Source organism: Neoarius graeffei, chromosome 11 (assembly GCF_027579695.1).
Source record: "Neoarius graeffei isolate fNeoGra1 chromosome 11, fNeoGra1.pri, whole genome shotgun sequence".
NCBI classification, from domain to species: Eukaryota; Metazoa; Chordata; class Actinopteri; order Siluriformes; family Ariidae; genus Neoarius; species Neoarius graeffei.
The window spans coordinates 12,276,836-12,304,310 of NC_083579.1; the positions used below are offsets into that span (position 1 = coordinate 12,276,836).

At 41.3% G+C, this 27,475-nt stretch overlaps 1 protein-coding gene across 2 annotated transcripts in view; it reads left to right on the top strand.

Moving 5' to 3' along the window:
• The window catches only part of wdpcp (WD repeat containing planar cell polarity effector), a 259,832-nt gene that overhangs the window by 68,706 nt on the left and 163,651 nt on the right, over positions 1-27,475 (top strand). For both annotated transcript variants that reach the window (XM_060933429.1, XM_060933430.1), the window contains 6 exons: positions 9,721-9,800; positions 10,858-10,902; positions 11,700-11,750; positions 19,963-20,033; positions 21,302-21,361; positions 24,780-24,894. In XM_060933429.1, the coding sequence (XP_060789412.1) occupies positions 9,740-9,800; positions 10,858-10,902; positions 11,700-11,750; positions 19,963-20,033; positions 21,302-21,361; positions 24,780-24,894 (403 nt within the window). In that variant the 5' untranslated portion in view covers positions 9,721-9,739. The remainder of the gene's footprint in view (positions 1-9,720; positions 9,801-10,857; positions 10,903-11,699; positions 11,751-19,962; positions 20,034-21,301; positions 21,362-24,779; positions 24,895-27,475) is intronic.

Sequence of the window (27,475 nt, forward strand, 5' to 3'; positions counted from 1 at the left end):
CGAGAAGACACGGCTAATCCAGTGCTAGGATTAAGCACGAAATAAATAAACTAAAGACGCGCTGAACACCCGAAAGGCTACCGAAATTTCATTATGTATTCTTCACGCATATTTACAAGAGAAAAACATGCCAACGGACAACAAAAAACTGGAAGAGAGACACATCGGAAATGTAAAACTTCCGTTCTAGCGAGTGACTGTGACAGTTTGGAAACAAACATGTCGGCGAGGTTTGCTTCATTAAAAGCGGAAGATTTTGAGAGAATTTTGGCTGCCAAGTCGCTCCGTTGTGTGTAGCTGTCGATGTTGATTTTAAAAGTAGCGAAGTAAATTACACACGGAAAATAATAATAAACACATTCGGCTTGACTGCGCTAGCATTGGCCTTCGATAACGCTACACCGGCTGGAAGGTAACTGCGCTGCTATGTTAACAGCACAGAGTTGCGGCTAAGCTAGTGTTGGCCTTCGCTAACGCTACTGCTACACCGACTGAAAGGTAATGGGGCTGCAGCGCTAACAGCACAGAGTTGTGGATAAGCTAGTGTCTGCCTAGAAAGAAAAAGAAAGGAGGGATAAAAAGTGAGCATAGGAAATAAAGAAAATGGACATGAATGAGATAAGAAGTGAGACTTGGAAATAGTGAGAGAGAGAGAGAGAGAGAGAGACTGAAAGAAGGACAAAAGAAAATGGACACAAATGAGAGAGAAAGAAAAGGGATTAAAACATTAGCATCAGAAATAGAGAGACAAAGACTGAAAGGAAGACAAATGGACACGAATGAGAGAAGGAAAAGAAAGAAGGGATAAAAAAAGTGAGCATCAGAAATGGTGAGAGAGACTGAAAGAGACAGACATTGGACACGATTGAGAAAGAAGGGATAAAACATGAGCGTAGGAAAGAAAGTGAGAGAGACTGAAAGAAAAAAATGGACATGGATATGAGAGAGAAAGAAAAGGGATAAAAAGTGAGCATAGGAAAGAAAAAGCGATAAAGAAAGACAGAAAATGGACATGAGAAATAGAAAAGAGAGAAGAAGGGATAAAAAGTGAGCAACAGAAATGGTGAGAGACAGACAGAAAATAGACATGAATGAGAGAAAGAAAGAAGGTAATTCAAAATGAGACCAAAAGAAAGGGGTGGGGAGAGCGAGAGGTGAGACAGGTGAAGAGAGCGAGAGGTGAGACAGGTGAAGAGAGAGAGAGTGAGACAGGTGGAGAGAGAGAGTGAGACAGGTGAAGAGAGAGAGGTGAGACAGGTGGAGAGAGTGAGACATGTGGTGAGTGAGTGAGACAGGTGGAAAGTGAGTGAGTGAGACAGGTGGAGAGAGAGGTAGTGAGTGAGTGAGTGAGACGTGGAGAGAGTGAGTGAGAGAGGTGGAGAGTGAGTGAGTGAGAGAGGTGGAGAGTGAGTGAGTGAGACAGGTGGAGAGTGAGTGAGTGAGTGAGACAGGTGGAGAGAGCAAATACAAAGTGTGAGCAGATGAGGAGAAATTAAACAAGTGTTTCCAGGCCAAACAGACCTCGCCCGGTAGGGCTTACGATGAATATGAAGGAAGAGATGATGAAAAAACGATTTTGACCTTTTTGGTGACCTTGACCTTGATTTTGACCTCGTGTGTGAACATACTTGGCCAATAAACATGATTCTGATTCTCTGCTGCTCTCAGCCGGTCGGAACGCAGCGCACTGCACGACTGTTCCATTCTGACAGCACGATGACATGGTGGTTACCGCCTCGATATGAAGCAGTAGCCACAAAACCCTTGGCCAGATGATCCCCGAAGTGTTGGAGGTTCTATTTGAGATCAATGCCCATCAGTCCTGAAAGCTTCAGGAAGCTCGGTCCAGCCGTTTTCCCGTAACATCATTCACAAAAAAACCAAACAAACCCCACCGAAAACAATGCCTCGCCCCCTGGTGGACTCCGTCCCAGGCGAGGTAACAAAAAGGAGAACCTGAAGATGGAGTTAAAGAGAAAATTGGAGATGATAAATAAGAGGATAGACAGGAAGGATGAAGGGGAGATGAGCAAATGAAAAACTATGGAAGGAAAAATAAAGCACCATCGAAGGTGGAAGAGGGGAAAAATAAGGAGGGTTTGGGAATATTTATTTATTTATTTATTTATTTTAGAAAGAGGGCAAAACTTTTCTGCAGGTTCTGTCTAGCCATCCATTCCCCCCCCCCATCTGTCCATCCTCTAAGAATGCTGACATGAAGAGTGTATTATTATTATTATTATTATTATTATTATTATAATAAAGGCTGTTGGGTTTTTTTTTTCATGGGATATCAGATATATTTGATCCCCCCACTTTTCAGTGCAATGATTCACCCATACACAGACACCACATGTGTTGGGGAACACGTGTGTGTGTGTGTCTCTCTCTCTCTCTCTCTCTCTCTCTCTCTCTCTCTGTCTCTCTCTCTCTCTCTGTCTCTCTCTCTCTCGAGACGCCGGTTAATAGCCGAGGTGGATAGTAATGAAGTACATTTACCTGAGTACTGTACTTAAGTACACTTTTTGAGTATCTGTACTTTACTTGAGTATTATTTTTTCTGGAAACTTATGACTTCACTACATTTGAAAGACAAATATCGTACTTTTCACTCCACTACATTTCTATCAAGGTCCTCGTTACTGTGAAGCAGCTTTGAAAGTGGAGGTTTTTTCTTTTCTTTTCTAAAACGTGATTTTTTTTTTTTTGCGGGTGACACTGAGAGCCTATCAGTAATCACTAGGGTCACGTCACATCCATAGACTATAAAATCAAGTTCGCTTATTTCTCAGTAGCATTATTTGAACTCAATCAGTTGATGGCAGAATGGAAGCACCCATGGCTTTACCTAGAACCCATGTTTCAGTTTTCTGAAAGGAATAAAGATTCATTTCGTTTTAAATGTTTGCTTTGTTTGCCTAAAACGAACCACATCACGGCCTACAAAAACCCGCCGTCCAACCTGCAGAAGCATATTGAGGTGTGTAAACGTTTCATTAAAAGAGAAAGCTTGCAGCAAAGTTGTCTGTGCTTTTAGAGCTAGCGATAACGTTGCAATAGCTATGCAGTCTGGTTAGTCAAATGACTTTCTATGGATTTGTCCACCAAGTTGCCGTAGCCTTGTCCACGGCTAATGTTAACACATCGCTAGTTCACTTGGACACTGTTAGTTAGCATGTAAAAACGGAGTCATGCTAACATGAATAACGTTAAGTTATCTGAAGTCCTTTCAGAAATATGTTTTAGCATAATCTTGCCAAATAAACAGAATGTAGAAATCTTTCTTTTCTAATAGCGTTAGCTACCCAATATGATTTCGAGTTTGAAAAGGGTTTGCTAGCATGTCAGGTGGAGCTTCACTGACTAGCTAGTAGAGGTCTGCGCGGGACAGAATTTTCAGTCCCGCGCCCGCCCGCTCCCGCATTGTGCAGTCCCGCTCCCGCCAAGAATTATGATTTTCAGTCCCGCTCCCGCCCGCAAATCCTGCATGATGCAGACGTTCGCGTTATTTCTCACGAAAGTTCTTGTCATTGGCTTGGGGAATTAAACATGCTGAGCTTAGCTGAGCTCTCCACTGACCGATCCTTCATTTATTGTAAGTTTATTGTTTCGACTCTGACATTCTGCTGACACATTCCAAGTTGAGCGCTGCATGCGCTCATGATTGACAGCTCTCGCTTTGATTGACAGCTCTCGCTTTGCGCACTCGCACTCCCACTTCCGAGTTTGTGGCGTTATGATTCCAACCGCGATTTCATTCTCCTCTCATATGAAGTGCTGCGCAACCACAACCAGCTCCTCAGATTATACACTGTCTATTTCTCGCTTTAAATTGAACAATCTGCGCGATACACAGTCCTTTTTAATACTAGTTAATACTTTTTAATACTTAGGACTAATACTCGACTTTTTAACGGTAAATGTACCTCTTTTTAAAGCAGCACTTACTTCTGAAGCACTGTGAGCTTCACTAGAGGAGCTCTGCTCTTCTGCCATGATCGGAGATCTCAAACACGGAAGAGCGGAAAGGAATCGGAAACGTACGCGAGATTAGACCACGTCCGCAAATTTAGGCATCTTAAAATGTTTTTATTAATGCCAAATAAAATATCCAGCACAAATTATATATGATAGACATAAATTAATAATTTATACATTTTATTTTAAACACGTTTTTAGTTAGCGGGACTGCAGCTTATCACCTCTCCCGCCCGCGCCCGCATTGTGCACTCCCCCTCCCGCCCGCGCCCGCAGTGAGCTTTCAAAATTTGTCCCGCGCCGCATTGCTTTGCATCTGGTCCCGCGGGACTCCCGCGGGAGTGCAGGGCTCTACTAGCTAGCTTAATGTTAAACCACCATGATGCACAGCATGTGTTCATTTTGTAAAGCCAGAAGGTTGCATAAGGTTTTGTAAGCGTTGTGGCAATAATACAACAACGCGTTGACAGAAAATGTACTTTTAACACTTAAGTATTTTTAAAAGCAAGTACTTTAACTTAAGTAAAAATTTAACTGGACAACTTTCACTTGTATCGGAGTAACATTTGGCCAGTGGGATCTGTACTTTGACTTAAGTAATGAAGTTGGGTACTTTGTCCACCTCTGGTTAATAGACAGGCAGTAATTAGACACAGGCGCACGTCATCACACGTTACCTGCTGGTCCAACCTGTCCAATCCTCACCGTTCACAGCCGCCGCTCGACCACACCCTCTCTGCCACATATCCATATAAGGCATTCGTGAAGGTTTTGTTCTTTGCTTGACAAAGCTCAGGTTAGACAGTTGTAAAAGGTGTATTCATGATGTTTTACTCTTCATTCACCACAACCTACATGGCGACCATCATTTGACAGAAAGTCACACTCGCATTCACATCCTACGGGCTGTTTCGAGTAGCCAGGTGACCGAATCCACACGTCTCAGGACTGTTTGAGGGAACCAGAGCACCGAGAGGTTATTAGATAACTGCATAAAACAGCAAGCGTATGGATGCGCCTAATAAAGTGGCTGGTGAGTGTATAAGGAGATTTTATAAATAAAAAGGCTTTTTTTTTTTTTTTTTTTTAAACCCACAACACATAACCACCATGATAGGTGTGTGTGTGTGTGTAGACGTCCAGGTTTTCTCTCTGTCCGTGCCAAGGTCATCTCGTTGAGACAGGCTGTCTGAGCTTGAAGAGAGAAAGGTGTAATTAGTGTGTGCTTGAGGTGAAAAACACGAGCGTTTCTGTGAAGCAGCATGTCATCTGTTCCTGAGAGGCCTGTTTTCTTCCAGAGCGCGTCAAAAAGACGGACGTCAAGTAAGTGTGTGTGTGTAAATGAACACCATGATGTCTGGATGAACATCACTCTCAATGGACAGGGGTGTGTTTTCTTTTGGCTCACCATCACATCTCGCATCTCATTTTCAAGCCAGTTCATCAACAAAAAATAAATAAATAAAGTAGTTCGAACACATTCCTGCTTTTTGAAGTGTGACGCTGCAGGCTTTTGCAAAAACACATGACCCCCATCTCTCATCCTTCTAAGGAACCAGAGAAGGGTTCAGAGATCTGAAATGTCACGGATCCAAACACACACGTGTTTCTTCCACAACTTTACACCCTTCAGACCTTACGCATCGTGTGTGTGTGTGTGTGTGTGTGTACATACATACACAGCATCTCTGGGAAATTCATTCAACCCAAACCCGTGTCTTATCTCGAGATGATGAACACGTTACTCCGCAAAACACGAGGACCAAAAGTATGTTCTTTGAACAGTTTAAAGCTAGACCGCCTTCTAGATTTTTCAAGTGTAGGTCATGAAAAGAATTTTCCCCGACGTCCAGTTATTTTTGTTTAGTGGAACGAAAGCTACCGAATTTGAATCGCAGACTTCCAATTTTATTATTTTTTTAAAAAATGGAACAATTAATGAATTTAGGGCCACATGGCCCTAAATTCTCTGCTATTTTTTCCTGCTTCACCATGATGTAATTCAAGATACGACGTCATGCATCGTATGGTGGTGGGCTTTCCCTGTTTGCGCAAGGCATTGTGGGATACAAATTTGAAACAGGAGAGGAAAATGGAAGACGTGAGTGTGTGAAAGAGCGACTACAGTAACGGAAAGAAAGCGAGAAGAAAAGACGTTATGTTCTATACGAAGGACAGGAAACGCAGGACCAAACTAATCAATATCGGCGCTCAGCGAGCACCTCGGTGTGATCAGCTGTTCGCTTAGCGGCAGAATGATGGAACTGTCAGTGCACGCTCAAAGGTAAACCTGCGCATGCGCACACACACACGGACTTCCTCTGTCTGCTTGACTGCGCGAAGAAGCGAGCGATTTCATGCACATTATTTGCCCTCAAATTAAAGAACTTCGCAGCCACAGAGCGGCCTGGTATTTTGCGAGATATTCCAGAAATAAACATCCATCACAACGACCAAATTTCAGAGCGAACTAAATTTCACCGATTTTATGAAATCGAAAGGCCGTCTAGCTTTAATGTTTAAAACCGTGGCGTGATTAAAAATCGCTTGCTCACATTTAACGTAAACATTAATGTGTAACTTTACACCATCAATCTGCGTTTAATAATAAGTGTTTTATTCCACTTTTACCGCAACAATTTGGCAGTGATTATAATTTTGTTTTTTGTTTTTTTTAAATGATCCATTGTAATTTTTTTTTTTTTCCATTTGTGGTTGCATGAGCTGCAGTATAGTGAAACAACCGTGAAACAGCAGCTTTAAAAAAAAGTAATTCCCTCAACAGTCTGTCTTTTTTGTTATGATTTAAAATTGAGCAATTTGATTGGATAAACTAGTGCAAAAATATTAGTTTCATGGTATTTAAAAAAAAAAAGAAACAAAAGCTGTGGTGGAAATTCAAGAAAGTCATGTTACGACTCCTCGTGTTAAAATGGTTCGGACTTTCTTTCGAAGTTTTATCGTAGGCGTATGAGGTGGAAATTCAAATTCAGTCCCAGTTGCTTGAAACTGCTTTCATTGAATTCAGGATTGAATGCAGAACAACATGCTTTTTACCGAATTAAAATATAAAATACAAGTCAAAGATTGGGGAAAAAAAAAAACGGCTTAATTTTTTTCGAAAACGGCCGTAATATTCTGTACGAGGGTCACATGGTCCAAAATGGGCCTCATTAATCAATGAGATCAAATTGTTTTTTTGTTTTTTTTTTCCTTAATAACTTTTCTGTTTTTCAAGATATTTACATGGAAATTGGCAGGAACATAGATGGTTGGATACTGAATGCAAAGTTTGAAAAATTAGTAAAAAAAAATTATCAATGAATTTTCAATGAAGATCACTTTAAACTAATCAGAAATCCACTCTATACATTGCTAATGTGCTAAATGACTATTCTAGCTGCAAATGTCTGGTTTTTGGTGCAATATCTCCATAGGTGTATAGAGGCCCATATCCAGCAACTCTCACTCCAGTGTTCTAATGGTACAATGTGTTTGCTCATTGCCTCAGAAGGCTAATGGATGATTAGAAAACCCTTGTACAATCATGTTAGCACAGCTGAAAACAGTTGAGCTCTTTAGAGAAGCTATAAAACTGACCTTCCTTTGAGCAGATTGAGTTTCTGGAGCATCACGTTTGTGGGGTCGATTAAATGCTCAAAATGGCCAGAAAAATGTCTTGACTATATTTTCTGTTCATTTTACAACTTATGGTGGTAAATAAAAGTGTGACTTTTCATGGAAAACACAAAATTGTCTGGGTGACCCCAAACTTTTGAACGGTAGTGTATAATTGATAATATTCACAGCTTTCAAGGCGAACCTCGGAAAAAAAACTCTGATCAACATCCAATAAACAATTCGCATGAACTAAAAGCGACACTCGCGTTTCTGACTTCGGGGGGGGGTTAAATCTCATTCCGACCACTAAGATCGCAATCTTTTTCATCAAAACAACTGCAGTTGTATTCTAAAATAGTTATTTATTCACAGAATCAATTTGATTTGAAAAAAATAAGTAGGTAAAGCTATGAAAACTCACTTTAAAGTCTCCCGTGAATCATAACATCAAAACTATCAGACGGAAAATTTTGCTGAACCCTTCATCAGAAACAGTGAGAGCAAGTTACCTATAAAAGTTATCTGATTTGATATTCACGAGTAATCCAGTCAGAAACCGATCGAGAGAGAGAGAGAGAGCCTGACTGCTCTCCTATGACTCAAAAAGAAAAGCACCGGCAGTTTCCCAACGTCCCGTGAGCAGAGATTTTACTCTATTGTACCGACTTCACCCTGCCGTTCCTCCCAAAATACTGAACAAATCTTAACCAGATACATTTCTTTGGAAAGCAGAGATTATAAGCTTTTTAATGATCGTATTCACGAGAGAAAATATTCAAGAGTTAAGCAATGACAGATTTGGAAACTTAGATGGATGGTTTTCACAGCACAGCCAGCGAGTGTCTGATACAGTATGCCCACCATTAGGACTAATTACCATGCACCTGTTCCGGATTAGAGTGCAATCATAGCGCACATTTGTAAAGATTCTCTAAATACAGACTTGGCAAAGTATATGTGCTGTACTGAGCGTCGAGCATTACCAGTCCTTTGTACCTGTGTATTACCTTTCCCATTTTGTCCGTGCCTTGCGTGACCGTTGTCCGTTTCGCGACCCTGCCTTTATCTTACGTTTTTGACCTGTTTGCCTGCCTGTTTGTAAATAAACATGCTTCCTGCAATTACATCCCTCATTCGCGTGCGTACATGACGCACTGCCCACCAGAAGTTAACAGTAGTTAACAATATGTGTTAGCGCCATAAAACAAAGGCTTAACGAGCCTCGCTAAGGCGTCAACAACTTCTGGAAGGCAGTGATGTATTTCCAAATATTATTCAGATTAAACTCTTTGCCGTACTGTGACTCAAAATGACCTTGAAAGACTCCGGATTCTGTTCTGAACTTAAACGTTGGCACGTTTTTACGAATCTGAATCTAAATCTCAGATTTAATGAAACGTTTTAGAGTGAGGGCAGACCGACTCCGGCCTCCTGCTAAGATATAAACGGTAACGTAATTAAAGTCTGCGGACTTAAAATCGAGTCGTTATCAAAGTCTTATCTGTTCCACGCTCTTTCTTCTTTTAGTTTCCCTTTACCTTTCTCAGTCCATCACCTCATGTCACCCTGTCTGTCTACTCGTCTCCCTCTACATTAGCATGCCAGAGTGCGTCTTGTGCTCACAGCCCGAGACTTCCAAACGCTTTTTTTTTTTTCTCCTTCCATTTATTTAATCAGGTCCAGATTAGGGTTATCATCTCCCATTCACTGGACCCACCTTTTTCCTCCTGCCCTTCGTTCTTAATTGCCGTCTACCTCCACCATCCGTCCGTTTATTTCAGAGCAATCAACCACCGTCTGTGTTATTTAAAAGGTAGTGGGAGTGAGAGAATACAGGGCAAATTGAATCAAGTGAGGTGTCAGATGGAAATGAAAAGGTCAGGACAGAGGTTTTGTATGAGGGGGATGAGGAGAGCGCTCGCACTATCTGCACAGAGGAACCCCACAAACCCCATGACCCCCATCCCGGGGTCAGAGCAGGCAAGAGCATCTGCAGCTTTCAGATGGGCAAGGAAACGCTCTGAGTGATGCACGTTTACTGGGTAGTTACTGGGAAAGAAGTGTGTACCCCCCTCCCCCCCTTCACTTTCCTTCTCCTTTTGAACATCTCTCCCTCTTCAGAAGGCTGCTGTGTCACCTGATGGCGTTCTGCTTAACTGAGCTAACCCTGTGGTCCTCAAGGAGCAGTCTGAATGTGCAAGGTAATTAACACACACACACACACACACACACACACACACACACACACGGAGAGAGAATTGTTTGCTGCCTTTTTCAAAGTTACTTGTGTGCATATATAGATGTATTTAACAGATCACTGTCTCTCTTTCTGTTTGTCTTTGTCTCTCTATCTTTCTCTCATCTCTGTCTGTCTGTCTTTGTCTCTCTCTGTCTTTGTGTCTCTTTGTGTGTGTATCTCTCTCTGTTTCTTTCTCTCTGTCTCTCTCTCTCTCTCTCTCTCTGTCTTTCTTTCTTGGTCTCTCTGTATTTGTCTCTTTCTTTGTCTCTCTCTCTCTTTGTCTCTCTCTGTCTGTCTTTCTGTATGTTTCTTTCTCTCTGTCTCTCCATCTCTGTCTCTCTCTCTGTATGTCTCTCTTCTGTCTGTCTCTCTGACTGTCATCTCCCTCCATGTCTCTCATCTATCTCTCTCATTGCTGTCTGTCTTTGTGTCTCTGTATGTTTCTTTCTCTCTCTCTCTGTATGTCTCTCGTCTGTCTGACTGTCATCTCCCCATGTCTCTCATCTGTCTCTCTCTCTGTCTTTTCTGTCTCCCTCTCTCTCTGTCTTTGTCTCTCTGTATGTTTCTTTCTCTGTGTCTCTCTCGTCTGTCTGTCTCTCGTCTGTCTGACTCTGTCATCTCCCTCTATGTCTCTCATGTCTCTCTCTCATTGCTTTCTGTCTCTCTCTCTGTCTTTGTCTCTCTGTATGTTTCTTTCTCTGTGTCTCTCTCTCTCTCTCTCTCTGTATGTCTCTCGTCTGTCTCACTCTGTCATCTCCCTATGTCTCTCATCTATCTCTCTCTCTGTGTCTCTGTCTCTCTTTTCTGTCTCTCTCTCTCTGTCTTTGTCTCTCTGTATGTTTCTTTCTCTGTCTCTCTCTCTGTATGTCTCTTGTCTGTCTGACTCTGTCATCTCCCTCTATGTCTCTCGTCTATGTCTCTCTCTCTGTCGATCGATCTCTCTCTCTCTCTCTCTGTCTGTCTCTCTTTGTCTTATGTGCCTCTGTATGTCCCCCCCCCCCCCCCCCCCCTTTTTACAGATACAGATATTGGCACATTCCAGTTTTATGAGAAAGGAGAGCGAGGTAAGTGTGTAAAACTCACTCTCTCATTCCTTCACTCTCACTCACTCACACACACACACACACACACACACACACACACACACACACACACTCTGTCTCACTCGGTTGCTGACTCACTCAGTCAGTCTCTCTCTCTCTGACGCTTGTGTCTGTCGTATTTCCGGTTATGTTCTGTGATGGCAGGATGGAGCCTGAGAAGTTGACACATGCATCACATCACATCACATCTCTCACACACACACGCGCACACGCGTGTGCATCTCTCTTCTGGTAGCTGGAGTCATCGTGGTTCCTGTAGTTGTCTGTCCTTAGTTTGTGAGTAAAGTGTGTACAAGAGTGGCGTGTCGGTCACTGCGTCCCTGAGAAAGGGCGCTGCATCGGAGACTCTGCACATTTATTTATCTGTACACTAAAGACAAGTGTGTGGGTTTGAGTCCTGTTTCCTCGATTTGTGTCCACTAGAGGGTGCAGCAGCTCTACCATGATGAAGGGATCGAGGCGGTGTGTGTTTAGTCCAGCTCTCCAGCTGAGAAAGGTCATAGGTGCAGGAGTATGAAGCAGAGGCTTGATGTTGTCCCACATGTTCGTGTTTCCATTTCTAAGACTCCTGAATCACCTCCTCAGCACTGCGTCGAGTTCTTTGAGTTTAAACACAAAAATCTCCAGCTCATTTCGTCTGATTGACTCACACACTCATGTTCTCACACACACACACACACACACACACACACACCTCATATAGCTGAAGAACCAGAGCCATGTTGAGTTTTGATGGTTCTCTCTCTCTCTGTGTTCAGTCTTCCCTGCAGATCAGCATTACTACACTGAGAAGCAGCACTTTGCCGAGAGTGAGTCCTCTACCTTTTGTAATCGTGTGTGTGTGTGAGACTAGTGTTTATCTGTATATTCAAAAAATGGGCACGTATCAGTCCTCCTGAATCATATTTAGTCCTTTTAAAGGGACAACAAACAAACAAAATGCTTTTTGTCCTCAATTTCTTTCTTTCTTTTTAACTTATGTTCTTTCTTTCGTGTAACACGAGTCAAAACATGGTTCCAAAACCTTTTCTCGAAATGCGCCCCGTTAAAATACATATTATTCATGGCGTACTTTCTTTTTACACATGAATTATTTATTTTTTTAAACCGTGGCTGAACCTACCTGAAACAGTGTTCTCTTCATCATGTAGTGCACTAGATGGTCTACGAGTTACGTTATGATAGTGATGCTGTACCCTGTGTAGTGAACATAGAGTATATCAGAAGGGTTTTTTTTTTCTGACTCCTTGCTATCAGGAGATACAGAATAACTCTGCCTTTCCGCTTTTTCAACTAGAAAAATAAATCAAATTCACTCAGTGGAAAGACGTGTGACATGAAAGATGTTGCTCGTCTCACGTCTGTAAACAACACCACCACAAAGATGTTTCTTGTCGAGCCATAACGCTCAAGGGTTTCTGTTCTCAACTCCTTTTTCTTTCTGGATGCTAGAAATATTTTGCTCACTTCTTCAGTTTTTCCATGCATCACCGGCAAGAAAATATTCTGTCGCTAAATAAATAAAAACTGCTCTGACATATGATGTGATGTTATTGTGTACAACCCCAATTCCAAAAAAGTTGGGACAAAGTACAAATTGTAAATAAAAACCGAATGCAATGATGTGGAAGTTTCAAAATTCCATATTTTATTCAGAATAGAACATAGATGACACATCAAATGTTTAAACTGAGAAAATGTATCATTTAAAGAGAAAAATTAGGTGATTTTAAATTTCATGACAACAACACATCTCAAAAAAGTTGGGACAAGGCCATGTTTCCCACTGTGAGACATCCCCTTTTCTCTTTACAACAGTCTGTAAACGTCTGGGGACTGAGGAGACAAGTTGCTCAAGTTTAGGGATAGGAATGTTAACCCATTCTTGTCTAATATAGGATTCTAGTTGCTCAACTGTCTTAGGTCTTTTTTGTCGTCTCTTCTGTTTTATGATGCGCCAAATGTTTTCTGTGGGTGAAAGATCTGGACTGCAGGCTGGCCAGTTCAGTACCCGGACCCTTCTTCTACGCAGCCATGATGCTGTAATTGATGCAGTATGTGGTTTGGCATTGTCATGTTGGAAAATGCAAGGTCTTCCCTGAAAGAGACGTCGTCTGGATGGGAGCATATGTTGCTCTAGAACCTGGATATACCTTTCAGCATTGATGGTGTCTTTCCAGATGTGTAAGCTGCCCATGCCACACGCACTAATGCAACCCCATACCATCAGAGATGCAGGCTTCTGAACTGAGCGCTGATAACAACTCGGGTCGTCCTTCTCCTCTTTGGTCCGAATGACACGGCGTCCCTGATTTCCATAAAGAACTTCACATTTTGATTCGTCTGACCACAGAACAGTTTTCCACTTTGCCACAGTCCATTTTAAATGAGCCTTGGCCCAGAGAAGACGTCTGCGCTTCTGGATCATGTTTAGATACGGCTTCTTCTTTGAACTATAGAGTTTTAGCTGGCAACGGCGGATGGCACGGTGAATTGTGTTCACAGATAATGTTCTCTGGAAATATTCCTGAGCCCATTTTGTGATTTCCAATACAGAAGCATGCCTGTATGTGATGCAGTGCCGTCTAAGGGCTCGAAGATCACGGGCACCCAGTATGGTTTTCCGGCCTTGACCCTTACGCACAGAGATTCTTCCAGATTCTCTGAATCTTTTGATGATATTATGCACTGTAGATGATGACATGTTCAAACTCTTTGCAATTTTAGACTGTCGAACTCCTTTCTGATATTGCTCCACTATTTGTCGGCGCAGAATTAGGGGGATTGGTGATCCTCTTCCCATCTTTACTTCTGAGAGCCGCTGCCACTCCAAGATGCTCTTTTTATACCCAGTCATGTTAATGACCTATTGCCAATCGACCTAATGAGTTGCAATTTGGTCCTCCAGCTGTTCCTTTTTTGTACCTTTAACTTTTCCAGCCTCTTATTGCCCCTGTCCCAACTTTTTTGAGATGTGTTGCTGTCATGAAATTTCAAATGAGCCAATATTTGGCATGAAATTTCAAAACGTCTCACTTTCGACATTTGATATGTTGTCTATGTTCTATTGTGAATACAATATCAGTTTTTGAGATTTGTAAATTATTGCATTCCGTTTTTATTTACAATTTGTACTTTGTCCCAACTTTTTTGGAATCGGGGTTGTATACACTATTGTGCAAAAATCCCTATAGGGCCCTCTATTTATTTATATATTTTTTTCATACAAACTTTGTTACAGATTTCTCTTTTATGATTTCTACATTATCGAGTCAGTACAAAAACATTTTCGAGTTCCAAACTTCCGCTCATTTTCCAGCACAAAATTAAATAATCCAGAAAAACAAAAGTTTGTATCTGAGCAGCATATTACATTATAAGAGAGCACTTTTCAGATTAAAAAAGAAAACATAATGAAGGCTGCTGGGTTTTGGTGCAAAATGAAGACGTGAGTGTGACGGTCAAAGTGTCCAGAAGAACTGCGGCAGGTTCTGTAAGATGCTCAGTAAAACCTACAGCTCAGTTCCGCATAAAACTGCACTCACTGGACCCGAGACTGCTATTTTTATTTTTTAAAGCAAAGGGCCGACTCACACCAAATATTGATGTTCCATTTATTATGGCTTAATATATATATATAATTTTTTTCTTTACACATGCCTAAGACTTTTGTACAGCACGAGAAGATAAACTTCATATCTTTGCACCACCGTGCGATTTTCTTTATATTATATGGACACATCCACAAAAAAAAAAGCAAGTTAATCAAAAGAATTTCAATTTTGAGCCGGGTCGCCATTTTGACAACGCACGTCTAGTCAGCGGGAAAACACTGGGAGTGAAATATCGGGAATTATTATCCATATTGGACACTTTTTTTTTTTTGCGATGGAATAAAAACGTGTTCTATTCCCTTCTAGTGGGTTTCGTTCATTGGTTTGATAGCCTGCAATATTGTTAGCGTATCGCTTATCCTACGTGTATTGCGTCACACTTGCCCAATGAAGAATGAGCGTTTAATGAATATGGTTTTGCACGGCTGTCAAGACAACATGATGGGATGTAAAACTTCTGCGCTAGCGAACGACTGGGACAATTTGTAAACAAGCATGGCTGCCAGGTTTATTTGGTTAAATACGGAAGATTTTGAGAGAATTTTGAAAGAGAAAGACGCGTTGAACACCCAAAAGGAATGTATATGTAATAATAATAATAATAATGGCTGGCTTTTTTTTTTTGTAGTCTATCAGATATATTCCATTCAGCTACTCGTCTTCGACTCGTTCAGTATCATGCTAGCTGAATGGAATATATCTGATATACCACTCAACGCCAGCCAGTATTATTTCAATATGCCACTCAGATCCGCGAAGTATTTCCGATGAAAAATGCGAGTTTTTCAACACTAGAAGATCAACTTCATATCTTCAAGCCAATGTGTGATGTATTTTTTTTTCTTTTTCTCTTTTTATTACATCGACACGTTCACAAACAAAAAGTTCCCAAATTTATCATCGATTTCCTCACGAGTTATAAATATCGAGATTTATGTCACGGTTTTGGTTCTCCGTGTCCCGGATGGAGCTCGGATGAAAAAATACAGGTGCTGTATTTCCCAGCAAAACACTGCATATATGTAATATATAAAATACATACATGCATGTGCTGCATGTATACAGGATATGGAATATGTAATGCTGTATGTGTGAGCAATAACAGATCCGCCCCCCCAATAAAATAGGAAAAATAAATAAATAAATAATCCTCAGAGACTTCAGAGGTACAAAAAGACCCTTATCAGGAGAGACACACTCATCCTTAACACACCATTCCTCTCTCTCCATCTCGCCTTCATTAATATTCATGTATTTATGAATCTCTTTTTAAGTATGGGGTTCTGTTTCTTAATAGCACACACACACACACACACACACACACACACACACACACAGAGAGAGAGAGAGAGGCCAAATTGGAATCCTTTAAGGGCAAATTTCCAAAAAGACGCCTCTCAACCTCGACTCGGCTCACGTTAACCTGTTAATACAAACACACGAGCACAGAAATTCAATTAACTCCGTGTGTGTGTGTGTTTCGTGGGAGGCAGATGAGGTTTTCATGAGTGTGACAGCACATTTTACACCAGCGTGTTTTAATATGTTACGGTAACTTTGACTTCTTCCCCCCCGAGGCGCACACAGATGATTGAATAACTCTCTGCAGTGCAGAGAAAACGGCGCTTTTCCTCCGGAAGGTTATTAGTTAATAAAGCGTATTAAGTCTACATGGTAACTAAAGTACACGTTCCGTCTTCAGAGGGCCTGCAAGTTCATCGCCGTTTTACTAAGGATGGATATTGTTTGTTGCACATTCCTGTCTTTTATTCCTCTCGTACCACAGTTTTGTTTTTGTTTTTTTGCGGGAAAAAAATGTATTATTATAGTTTTTGTATTAATGGAAGCTCGTCATACTTTTTATCCATTTAGAGCTGTATTTATTATTTTGGCAGCTCCATGAAGCAAGTTCTTGTCATCACTGATGTTGTCGCAGCCAGGCTTGTAGTCCGAGTCATCAGTGCTCAAGTCAAGTCACGAGTCCTTAAAATTGGGCCACGAGTCGGACTGGATATGATGCGAGTCAGTCATGGTACCGTATATCCAGGATGTACCATGAACTGTCATCACAATTTCCAAAGTCCCCAACTTCATTACTTAAGTCAAAGCACCGATCCCACTGGTCAAATGTTACTCCGATACAAGTGAAAATTGTCCGGTCAAATCTTTTACTTACGTTAAAGTACTGAAGTACTTGCTTTTAAAAATACTTAAAGTGCCATTCCACCATTGGATGTATTCTTTGGCATAAAATACAGTATATTTTGACAACATATATAAATGGTATCACTAGATAGATAGAGAAATCTTTTAGCTTCAAAATGATATATCAGACATATAATTTTTTGACAACGACAAGTATATTAATTTTGCGACCAAAGTCACCTACCCTTTTAATTTCCGCGCGTGATGTCATCGGCAGGTTCCCCTTCTTGTGTACCACGTGCCGTGTGATGTGGCATATATTATCAGCAATGGCGGAGGGAACGCGATAAAAATAATACCAATAAATCTAGCTAATACCAATAAATCTAGCTAACTGAAAGATTAACTCAAAGTTTTTCGCAATTTTTTTTGGCCCCCATATACGAGGAGAAATGACTCTCTCACTTTGGGGGTTTCCTGGTCTAAAAATAGACCGACACGTGGTACACAAGAAGGGAAACCTGCCGATGACATCACGCGCGGAAATTAAAAGGGTAGGTGACTTTGGTCGCAAAATTAATATACTTGTCGTTGTCAAAAAATGATGTTTGATATATCATTTTGAAGCTAAAATATTTCTCTGTCTAGTCATGTTGTCATAAAATGTATTGTATTTTATGCCAAAGAATACATCCAATGGTGGAATGGCATTTTAAGGACATTTTCTGTCAACGCATCGTTGTATTATTGCCACAACGCTTACGAAACCTAATACCGTTACCAAGGACAGAAATGTGAATTCACAAAACGAACGCATGCTGTGCCATTATGGTGGTTTAACGTTAAGCTAGCTAGTCAGTGACGCGCCACCTGACATGCTAGCAAACGCTTGTCAAACTCAAAATCACATTGGGTAGCTAACGTTACTAGAAAAGAAAGATTTCTGCATTCTGTTTCTTTGTCAAGATTATGCTAAAACGTATTTCTGAAAGGACTTCTGCTAAGTTAACGTTATTCATATTGGCGTAACTCCGTTTTTACATGCTAACTAACAGCATCCAATTTAACTAGCTATGTGTTAACGTTAGCCGTGGACAAGGCTACGGCAACTTGGCGGACAAATCCATAGAAAGTCATTTAACTAACCAGACTGCACAGCTACGTTTGCAACGTTATCGCTAGCTCTAAAAGCACATACAACAACTTCGCAAGCTTTCTCTTGGGATAAAACGTTTCCAGACCGCAATATGCTTCCGCAGGTTGGACGGCGAGTTTTTGTAGGCCGTGACGCGGTTCGTTTTCGCCGAACAAAGCAAACGTTTAAAACGAAACGAATCTTTAACCCTTTCAGAAAACCGAAACATGGGTTCTATAGCCATGAGTGCGTGCGTTCTCTAGAAGAACCGCCTCCTTCCATTCTGCCCGTCAACTGATCGTGTTCAAATAACGCTGCTGAGAAACAATTGAACTTATACAGTCTATGGACGTGACATGACATGAGCGATTACTGATTGGCTGTCTCACTGTCACCTGGGGATAAAACAATCTATATATATATATAACTATATATATAACTATATATATATATATATATATATATATATAACTATATATATATATATATAACAATATATATATATATAATTTTTTTTCTAATGCGTTCATCCAATTCACTGTGTTATCTGTTAGCTGTCACTATAGAAACGTAGTACCTCTGTTATCGAGGTTTAATCAACGCTTTCCGACCAATCAGATTTGAAAATGTCTTCTAAGGCTTCGTTAATGAGGGCAAGACTGCGCAAACAAATCTGTAGTGTTTTACCAAATATAAACATGACGTATTTATTCTCTCCACGTTGACTGACTGGATATGAGCAGTCGTGCTCTGATTGGCTACTACTAGGATATCAGCTCATATACTGTGAGTAGTGAAAAACAAAATGGCAGAGCGTGTTGCTGAAACAACCGAGGATGAAATAAAAGCTCGACTCGAAAACAAAACCCTAAAAATACAAAAAAAAAAGCAACAAAACATGGAATGAAAGTAATTGATGTGAAAAACGTGTCATTTAAAAAAAAAAATTATAGCGTTTTTCACAAATTGCTCCCGTCATGTCGCCGGTTTGTTTACGTTCTAAGCGGAAATTATTTTGCTGGACGTTGTGTATAAAGTTTTTATTTATCGAATTTGCAAAAAATAAATGAAAATGCTCCGTTTCTCAAAATCCAGTGAATGTGGATGGAATAAAAGTTATTCTACTCAATCTGGTCGTACACGGATTATAGCGATCAGCTCATGTACGACTCGATTTCGTGGAATGACTATAATATTGGTGGCAAGTAGTTGTGGGATAAGAGAAATGGAATGATGTTAAAGGAAAATAATCAACTTCCTGGCAGTAACAGGAACTCTTCTTCACGTTAGGCCGCTTCATATCACTTTTTATTTTCCTTTCGTATAAATCTAGAGGTGATTTGTCGGAGCTCGCGCACTGATTGGTTGAGAAATCAGCTCGAACGACTCGGTAAAATGGCGGCCAATTGTCTTTTTTTTTGTCACCGTAAGTGAGGAAGAATTACAAACGATGAAGGAAAATGCTGCTCCTAAAAGCACTAAAGATGCTCCGAAATTTGGTCTAAAACTGTTCAAAAGTAAGGTGGGACTGTGATTTATTTTATGTGACTCGGTGTAGATAAGTGACCCAAGTCTGCCCTGCACCGTTATTACATTTGCATGTCACCTTTAAAGTTTGAAATATTTTTTATTTTAAGAATCACCTGTCTATTTGTACAAAACCAATTATCCGCCGATGAGGACTAACTGTTAAATAACAGTGTGTCTCTTCCCCGCCCTGAATGTTTTATTCCTTATGCCATTTATCTAGGTTTATTCCAGCAGTTGAAAAAAAAAATCCCTGACAGTAAAGGTTAAGCTGTTCCTTTTATAATAAGTCTTCGAGCAGTGTCGTTAATGATGCCCTCGTGGAAAACATGAAGCCCTCAGGATGCACCGCCATCACGGCAGATTGGGCGGTTTTCATATGAGGAACCTTTGTTTCCGTCTGTGCCACCCAAGGCAGCCGGTTTCGTTTGTTAACTGAAGGAACTTTCAGCTCAGCTTCATTTTATTTGGTGACATTTTGACCTTTTGGAGTCCAGGTCAGGCCAGAATACTTCCTCTCATAAACAAACAAAAACATTTTCTGTGCTGATTTTGTCTTTTCTCTCTCTCTCTCTCTCTCTCTCTCTCTCTCTCTCTCAGCGCGAGGTTACCCATGGTTCCTGAGTAACCGTCGTCCGGAGAGGCTGAGGGACGCCCTCAAGGAACTGGAGGTATTTGTTTACGTTTCCCCTTCTCAGTAACTGCAGATTAATTAACAAATTGCAGCATTCTCTCTCTCTCTCTCTCTCTCTCTCTCTCTCTCTCTCTCTCTCTCTCTCTCAGCACCTGGGTTTGGGTGTCTCTCTGTCATCACGGGGGATATTTGAGGGGGATCAACAGGACTTCAGGCAGGTTCACCCCTCCCTGTGCCGTTGCCCCCCATCCCCCTTTCTCTCACACACACACACACACACACACACACACACACACACACACACACACAGATGCAGCTTTGTTCCGTAGCAATGTGGGTAACTTTTTGGCTTCCTCACAAAATCTGAAATTGGAAACATCTACATGAAGCCAAAGCCCTGAAACCACAGAGCAAGACCTGAGTTCGCGTATTTCTTTCTTCTCTGTCTCTCGCTTTCTCTCTCTGTATCTGTCTCTCTCGCTGTCTGTCTCTCACACGCTCTCTGTCTCTCTCTCTCTCTCTGTGTCTCTCTCTTGTGTGTCTGTTTGTCTCTGTCTGTCTGTCTGTCTGTCTGTCTGTCTCTCTCTGTGTCTGTCTATCTGTCTCTCTGCCTGTCTGTCTCCCTTTCTCTCGGTCTGTGTGTGCTGCTGTCTGTCTCTCTCTCTCTTGCTCTCTCTCTGTGTCTGTTTCTCTGTTTGTCTGTCTGTATCTCCCTCTCTGTGTGTGTCTCTGTCTCTCTCTCTTTCTCTCTCTCTGTCGGTCTCTCTCTGTTTGTCTGTCTGTCTCCCTTTCTCTCTGTGTGCCGCTGTCTGTCTCTGTTTCTCTCTCTCTCTCTCTCTTTCTGTGGGCCGCTCTCTCTCTCTCTGTCTGTCTGTCTCTCTCTCTCTCTGTCTCTCTCTGTCTGTCTGTCTTGCTGTCTCTCTCTCTCCCTCTCTCTCTCTCTCTCTCTGATTCTGTCTTTCTGTCTGTCTCTCTCTGTCTGTGTGTCTGTCTTGCTGTCTCTCTCTCTCTGTCTGTTTCTCTCTGTGTGTCTGTCTGTCTCTCTCTGTGTGTCTGTGTGTGCTGCTGTCTCTCTTGCTGTCTGTCTCTCCCCCTCTCTCTGTGTCTGTCTCTCTATCTGTCTGCGTGTCTGTCTCTCTCTGTCTCTGTCTGTCTTGCTGTCTCTTTCTCTCTCTGATTCTGTCTCGCTGTCTCTTTCTCTCTCTGAGTCTGTCTGTCTGTCTCTCTCTCTCTCTCTTTATCCATCTCTCATTTTGCACTGAACACATTTCGACAGTTGCTGTAATTCTTCTCTCTCTCGATCAGGACTTGTTGCAGTCTAATTCCTGTGTTTGTACCAAATGGAGGACAAAGCAGTGTTGCCAGGTGTGTATCCCAGCATGCAACATGGTATTGTGGCCCAGACTAGTGCAGTCAACTAACCTCAGAAGCAGGAAGTTGACTCAAAACGCCCCCCCCCCCCCCCCCCCCCCCACTATAATGACTGATGCGTGTTTTCTTCTCTAAACTGCAGAACTACAGAGATGGTGTTACACATTTGAAGAAGTGATGATATCTGTATGTTCATCTGACTTAAAGCAGATACTTGTAGACGGGCTGTTTCACAGTCAGCGTATACTTTTGGGCTCCACAACAGTCCAAAAATCAAACCTCCGATTTTTTTTTTGTGCGTTTCTTTGCTGCCAAGGATGACCTTTTGAGATCGAAATGAACTGCAAAATTTCCGAGCTGCAGGTCGTAGCCTATACTGGGCGTGTTACTGTGGTGAGAAGAGCCATATAGCGCGTTTCTAAAACTGACCACCTTTCGTATACAAAGAGAAAAAATGCTGAGGGATTTTAAGTACAAATTTTCAAGTCCAGACTGTGTAGAAGTGTTTGTATATGGTGGTGACTGTAATCACACACGTGGTGGTGACCACGATCCTTGTGGTTTTCCGGAGAGGACACTTTTTGACAGACTCGCATTTCAACCACACGTGAAGCTCCGCTGCAAATCAAATGCTGTGTCTCACATCTGTTTCAAGTCCTGTTTTTTATTTACTGTGCAACAACTACAGAGTATTCTGCATCAAAAGAGACCAAATATTTTCTTCAAAAATCATTTCCATCCTCATCATATAGTCGGTGATGTCCAGAGAGGACGTTTTTGACGGGTAAAGGATCCTGTCTGAGGCACTGAGCTTACCAAAAAATGAACTTCCACTTAAATATCTTTCTGTTGTCAGTGAACGTACTGTATACGTCCGAAAGTCAAACCGAGTTAGTGTTTAAAAAAAAAAAAAGCAATTCTGAATTTAAGCAGTAAAAGTGTCGAAGTGTAATAATTAAAGTAGAATTAAATGAAAAGAGCACAAGGTCAAAACTGAGCTGCATTTGACTCATTTATTTATTTATTTTCCATGAAATCGAGTCGTGCATGAGCTGATAGCCGACAAGGCGCGTAGCACCAAGTTGGCTCTAAACCATGTACAATGAGATTGAGTGGAATAACTCTTATTCTCTCCACATTCACTGGATTTTGAGAAACGGAGCATTTTTATTTTTTGCAAATTCAATAAATAAAAACGTATTTATACAAAACGTCCAAGAAAAGCACTTCCGCTCAGATTGTTAAAAAAAAAAAAACGGCGAAATGACAGGAGCAATTTGTGAAAAATGCTATCATAATAATTCTTGAAAAATATACAGTCTTAACATCAATTATTTTTTTCACGGTGTGGTTTTCATCAAATCCTGCACTCTGATTGGCTGGCAAGCGGGTCCGTATCCTATGGTACGGACCCCGGTTGCGGACCTCTGGTGACTCGCTCGTTCACAACAACAAAAAACATAGTAGTAGTAGTAGCAATTTTTGTCAACATTTATCTTTTTTATAAGATTTATTTATAAGATTTTTATCAAAAATCTTATAAATGTTTGCCAGCATTTCTCAGGAGAATAGCATTAATTTTACAGCATGGATAGCGATAACGACAGTGTTCAGAATGAAAGTGAGTTTTACTACCCTGAGGAAGAAGAAATAAAAGAAAACATTTCAGGAGAAAGCTAAAAACCTCTAACTGTTGCTAACGCCGAGCAAAAACATGGCTGAATCCTGAATGACTCCTATTTGTATAAATAGGGGACTACATAGGCAGCAAAATGTAGTTTTTTCCTGCCATGGAAGTGCACTTGTATACCGAGGAGGAAGCCATTTGCATTACAGCCGTGAATGAGGATTCAAAATGGCAGCTCGGCTCGTTTTTCCCTTTCGGGCGCTCTCGTTTTCTGTTAGAATTTGGTAAAGAAAAAAATAAATATATTATTTACCAGCTTAAGGTCGGTCCATATGGTGAAATACCGTGACCTCGGCCTTGAATACTGACCTCGGCCCAGAGGGCCTCGCTCAGTACTTTCAAGACCTCGGTCACGATATTTCACGATACGGACCTCCCAGCGGGTAAATAACATATATATATACTTTCATTCCAAATTTTGTGGATTTTTTTTTTTTTGGGGGGGGGGTTGTTTTCAAGTAGTTAATTTCTTCCTTGGTTGGTTCAGCAACACGCTCCGCCATTATTATTATTTTTTTCTTCTTCTTTCGAGTTTTTTTGGACGGTTTGGTAAAGTGATGTATCTGACTTGATGCACGCCGCCATTTTGTTTTCCTCTACTCATGGTATATGAGCCGATAGCTTAGTAGTAGAGTAGCCAACGGTTATTCCACAGTTGGTCATATCCAGTGAATGTGGATTGGGGGGGAGTGTGTGTGTGTGTGTGTGTGTGTACTGGACCTAGTTGCAGGAGTTAGTTGGTGTTATTCAAAAAGACAACCATGATTGTGAAACAGCCCGAATACAGGATAACTGATGAAAAAGCAAGAAGTGTTTCTTTGTTTACTGTTGATGCTCCGAGCGGCCATGTTGACTTTGACGTCACTTGCTGAACTCAGGGTTGAGGAAACCATCTTGGGTTTTGCTTGTTTCGTCTTGGATGAAGCAGGAAATACGGCGTGATGAGCTTTAGTTGAATGCAGCATTAGAAAAACACAAACACGCGCGATGCCTGTAATTATGGGGTCTCTTTACTGACCTGTAACTTTTCTGCATCTCAACCCAACCTGAACATTATAACCAAAATGCATCCATTGGCTTTTATTTATTTATTTATTTATGTATTTATTTTTAACTTGTTTTTGTGGTTCCGCATGAGGACTAACAACACGTCCTGACTCAGTCCAGATGTTTTTTGGTATTTGTTCCCTAAAACGCACAAAGCTGCAAATGTACCTTCTTACATTAGTGCCATTTTAGCAGACGCACTTCTCCAGAGCGACGTAGAACACACCCAGAGCAGTTGGGGGTTTGGTACCTTGCTCAAGGGCACTTCAGTCATTCCTGCTGGTCTAGGGAATCAAACCAGCGACCTTTTGGTCCCAAAGCAGCTTCTCGAACCATTAGGCCATGACTTCTCCTATGTCAGTGAGACAAAATAAATCTCACTGAAAGTATTAATTATTTCTGTGGTATTTATACATCAGACTCGTCCTACTTTTAGTGACCGAATGTAAATGTTTCCTGAGTTTTATTTTATTTTATTTTTATTTGACGTGATCTTTGTGTGGCTTGAACTTAAATAGTTTAACAACAAAAAAATAAAAATCGAAAAGTGCTTGTTGTGAATGAACAAAGCATGGCATGGTCATGCACATGCAGCAGCAGGAGTGAGCAGTAACTCGTGTGTGTGTGTGTGTGTGTGTGTGTGTGTGTGTGTGTGTGTGTGTGTGTGTGTGTGTGTAGATGCTGTTGAGCTCAGGTGTTTTAGTGACCCTCACTCTGAGTGGAGCTCAGTTAGAGAGAGTGGGCATCGACAAAACGCTAGTGGGACGACTACCTGCTGACACCATCAGTCATGGTGAGTCTAACGCACACGTGTGTGTGTGTGTGTGTGTGTGTGTACACCAATTACACACACTGCCCATTTTCCCAGCATGCACTTGGACAGCACACACCCATAGGTCACCACCCTTCTGTGTCTACGTCTTGCGTTACTCCCTGAGGAAGTTCGAACCGTCTGTGCAGAGAGAGAGAGAGGGGGGGGGGGGGGGGGGGGGGAGTTCTCCCTTCGCTTTTAATTGCTGACTCTCCAGGGACCATGGCGCTACTTCCTGTCTTGTGTGGATTTGGATACTGTCCCAAATCTGCTAATTATTTTCTCATATCACTTATTGTTTATAGTGGAGTGTCACTAGTGGGTCTCTAGACACCTGACAAGCCCCCCTCCCTCTCTCTACACACACACACACACACTCTCACACGCGCACACACACACCCCTCCCCTTCTGCCACTCCCTACAGAGTCCCATTCAGCTCCTCAGAGACCCTAATTACCACAGTAATTTGTGTGTGTGTGTGTGGGGGGGTGTTTCGTCACATCTGTCACTTGTTTCATTAGTTTCACACCCCCAGTCAATTAGTCCCAACCTCTCACCATCACAAAGTGGCAACAGCTTTTAATTTTACAAATGAACAAGGCCCTTATTGGACATTAATAAAGCATCTATAACAGATTTGTCAGCGATACGTCATTATTAATTAGCGTCAAGCTCTTGGTGTGGTTCGTAATGCCAAAATGACAGCGTGAATGCAGACCGAATAGACTTCTGTAATCGACTTTTTCATAATCCGCACGAGTCCAGGGTTCGAGACGGTTTGACGGTGTTCAGTGAGGCCACAAATACCTCAGATCAGCTTTGATGCAATATTATAATACAGATCTGATGAAGTCGTGATTCTGGGTGGTTTTTCTAGCTGCGGCTTTGAAAGGTTTCTGTTCACGCACTCATTCTAAGACGTTATCGAGTCTGTAGTAGTAACTCATACACAGGGACTCGTACTGAGAAACCGTCACGTAATCATCGACTAATAATAACTACTCATTAACTGAGCACGAGGTCTTTATGGGAAAATATGACAGTGCGGCTACGGCTGGGCCCGTACAAAAAGACCTCGGTGTGATATTTTCCCGTAAAGAACGAGCAAGCGAGGTTAATGAGGAGTTTATTATCTGGCGCTTTTTTTTTTAAATTTATTTCTAAGATTAAAACAGCAGACGGTCAGTATAATGAGGCATGATGTTGCTTTCAGTCACGTCATATTTGTAACGCTGTTGAGTCACGCATGCAGAGTAAACAGCTAGCGCTTTCAAAACTGAATTTATTTCTCCACTCGAGTCGTACATGACTAATGTTCTGAAAAAGATAAAAATATAATCTATGTTGGTTTATTTTTCAACAAAATGGATTTCCAATTCATATGTTTTTTTTTTGTTTTGTTTTTAATCCCCCGCTGGCTGAAGGACCTGAAGGGGGATTATGTCGTAGCGATGTCCATCCATCCATTCGTCCGTCCCAGGAACAGTGCTCACTTTCTGAAATCAACTCCTCTCAATTTTTGGAGGAATTTCACTAAACTTGGCAAAAGGTTTTATTATATGTCGGTCGTACGCATATTGTAATTTTGTTCAATTCGGTCGCATTTTACCAGAGTTCCAGCCCTTGATTAACAACCTTGTAATTTGACAATTTCATGAAGGTGTGCTCGCCTTCTGACATCGACTCCTCTCACAATTTTTGAACGAATTTCTCGAAGCTTGGTAAAAGCCCTTGTTATATGACGGTAATACGCAGATTGCGATTTAATTTCGTTTGTGAAAATTTTCCCACAGTTTTGACCCTTGATTAAATAACTTTGACAATTTCATGAGGGTGTACGTTCTTCTGAAATCAACCTCTCTCACAATTTTTGGAGGAATTTCACCAAACTTGGCAAGAGGCTTTGTTATATGACAGTTATACGCATATTGAAATTTCGTTTAATTTGGGCAAATTTTCCCAGAGTTACGCCCTTGATTATTAACAAACTTGTACTCTGGCAATTTCATCAAGATGTGCTTGCTTTCTGAAATCAACTTCCCTTACAATTTTTATCCCTCGCTGGCCGAAAGGCCCGAAGGGGGATTATGTCATGCCGATGTCTGTCCGTCCGTCCCGGGAAGGGTACTCGCCTTCTGAAATCAACTCCTCTTACAATTTTTGGAGGAATTTCACCAAACTTGGCAGGATTCTTTGTTATATGTCAGTAATACGCATAATCCAATTTCGTTCAATTGGGTCACATTTTACCAGAGTTACAGCCCTTGATTAACACAATTATACATTGACAGTTTCATGAGAGTGTGTTTTTCTTTCTGAAATCAACTCCTCTCACAATTTGTGGAGGAATTTCACCAAACTTGGCAAAAGGCTTTGATATATGACAGTTATACGCATATTGAAATTTCGTTTAATTTGGGCAAATTTTCCCAGAGTTATACCCTTGATTATTAACAGACTCGTACTTTGGCAATTTCATCAAGGTGTGCTTGCTTTCTGAAATCAACTTCCCTTACAATTTTTGGAGAAATTTCACCAAACTTGGCAGGATTCTTTGTTATA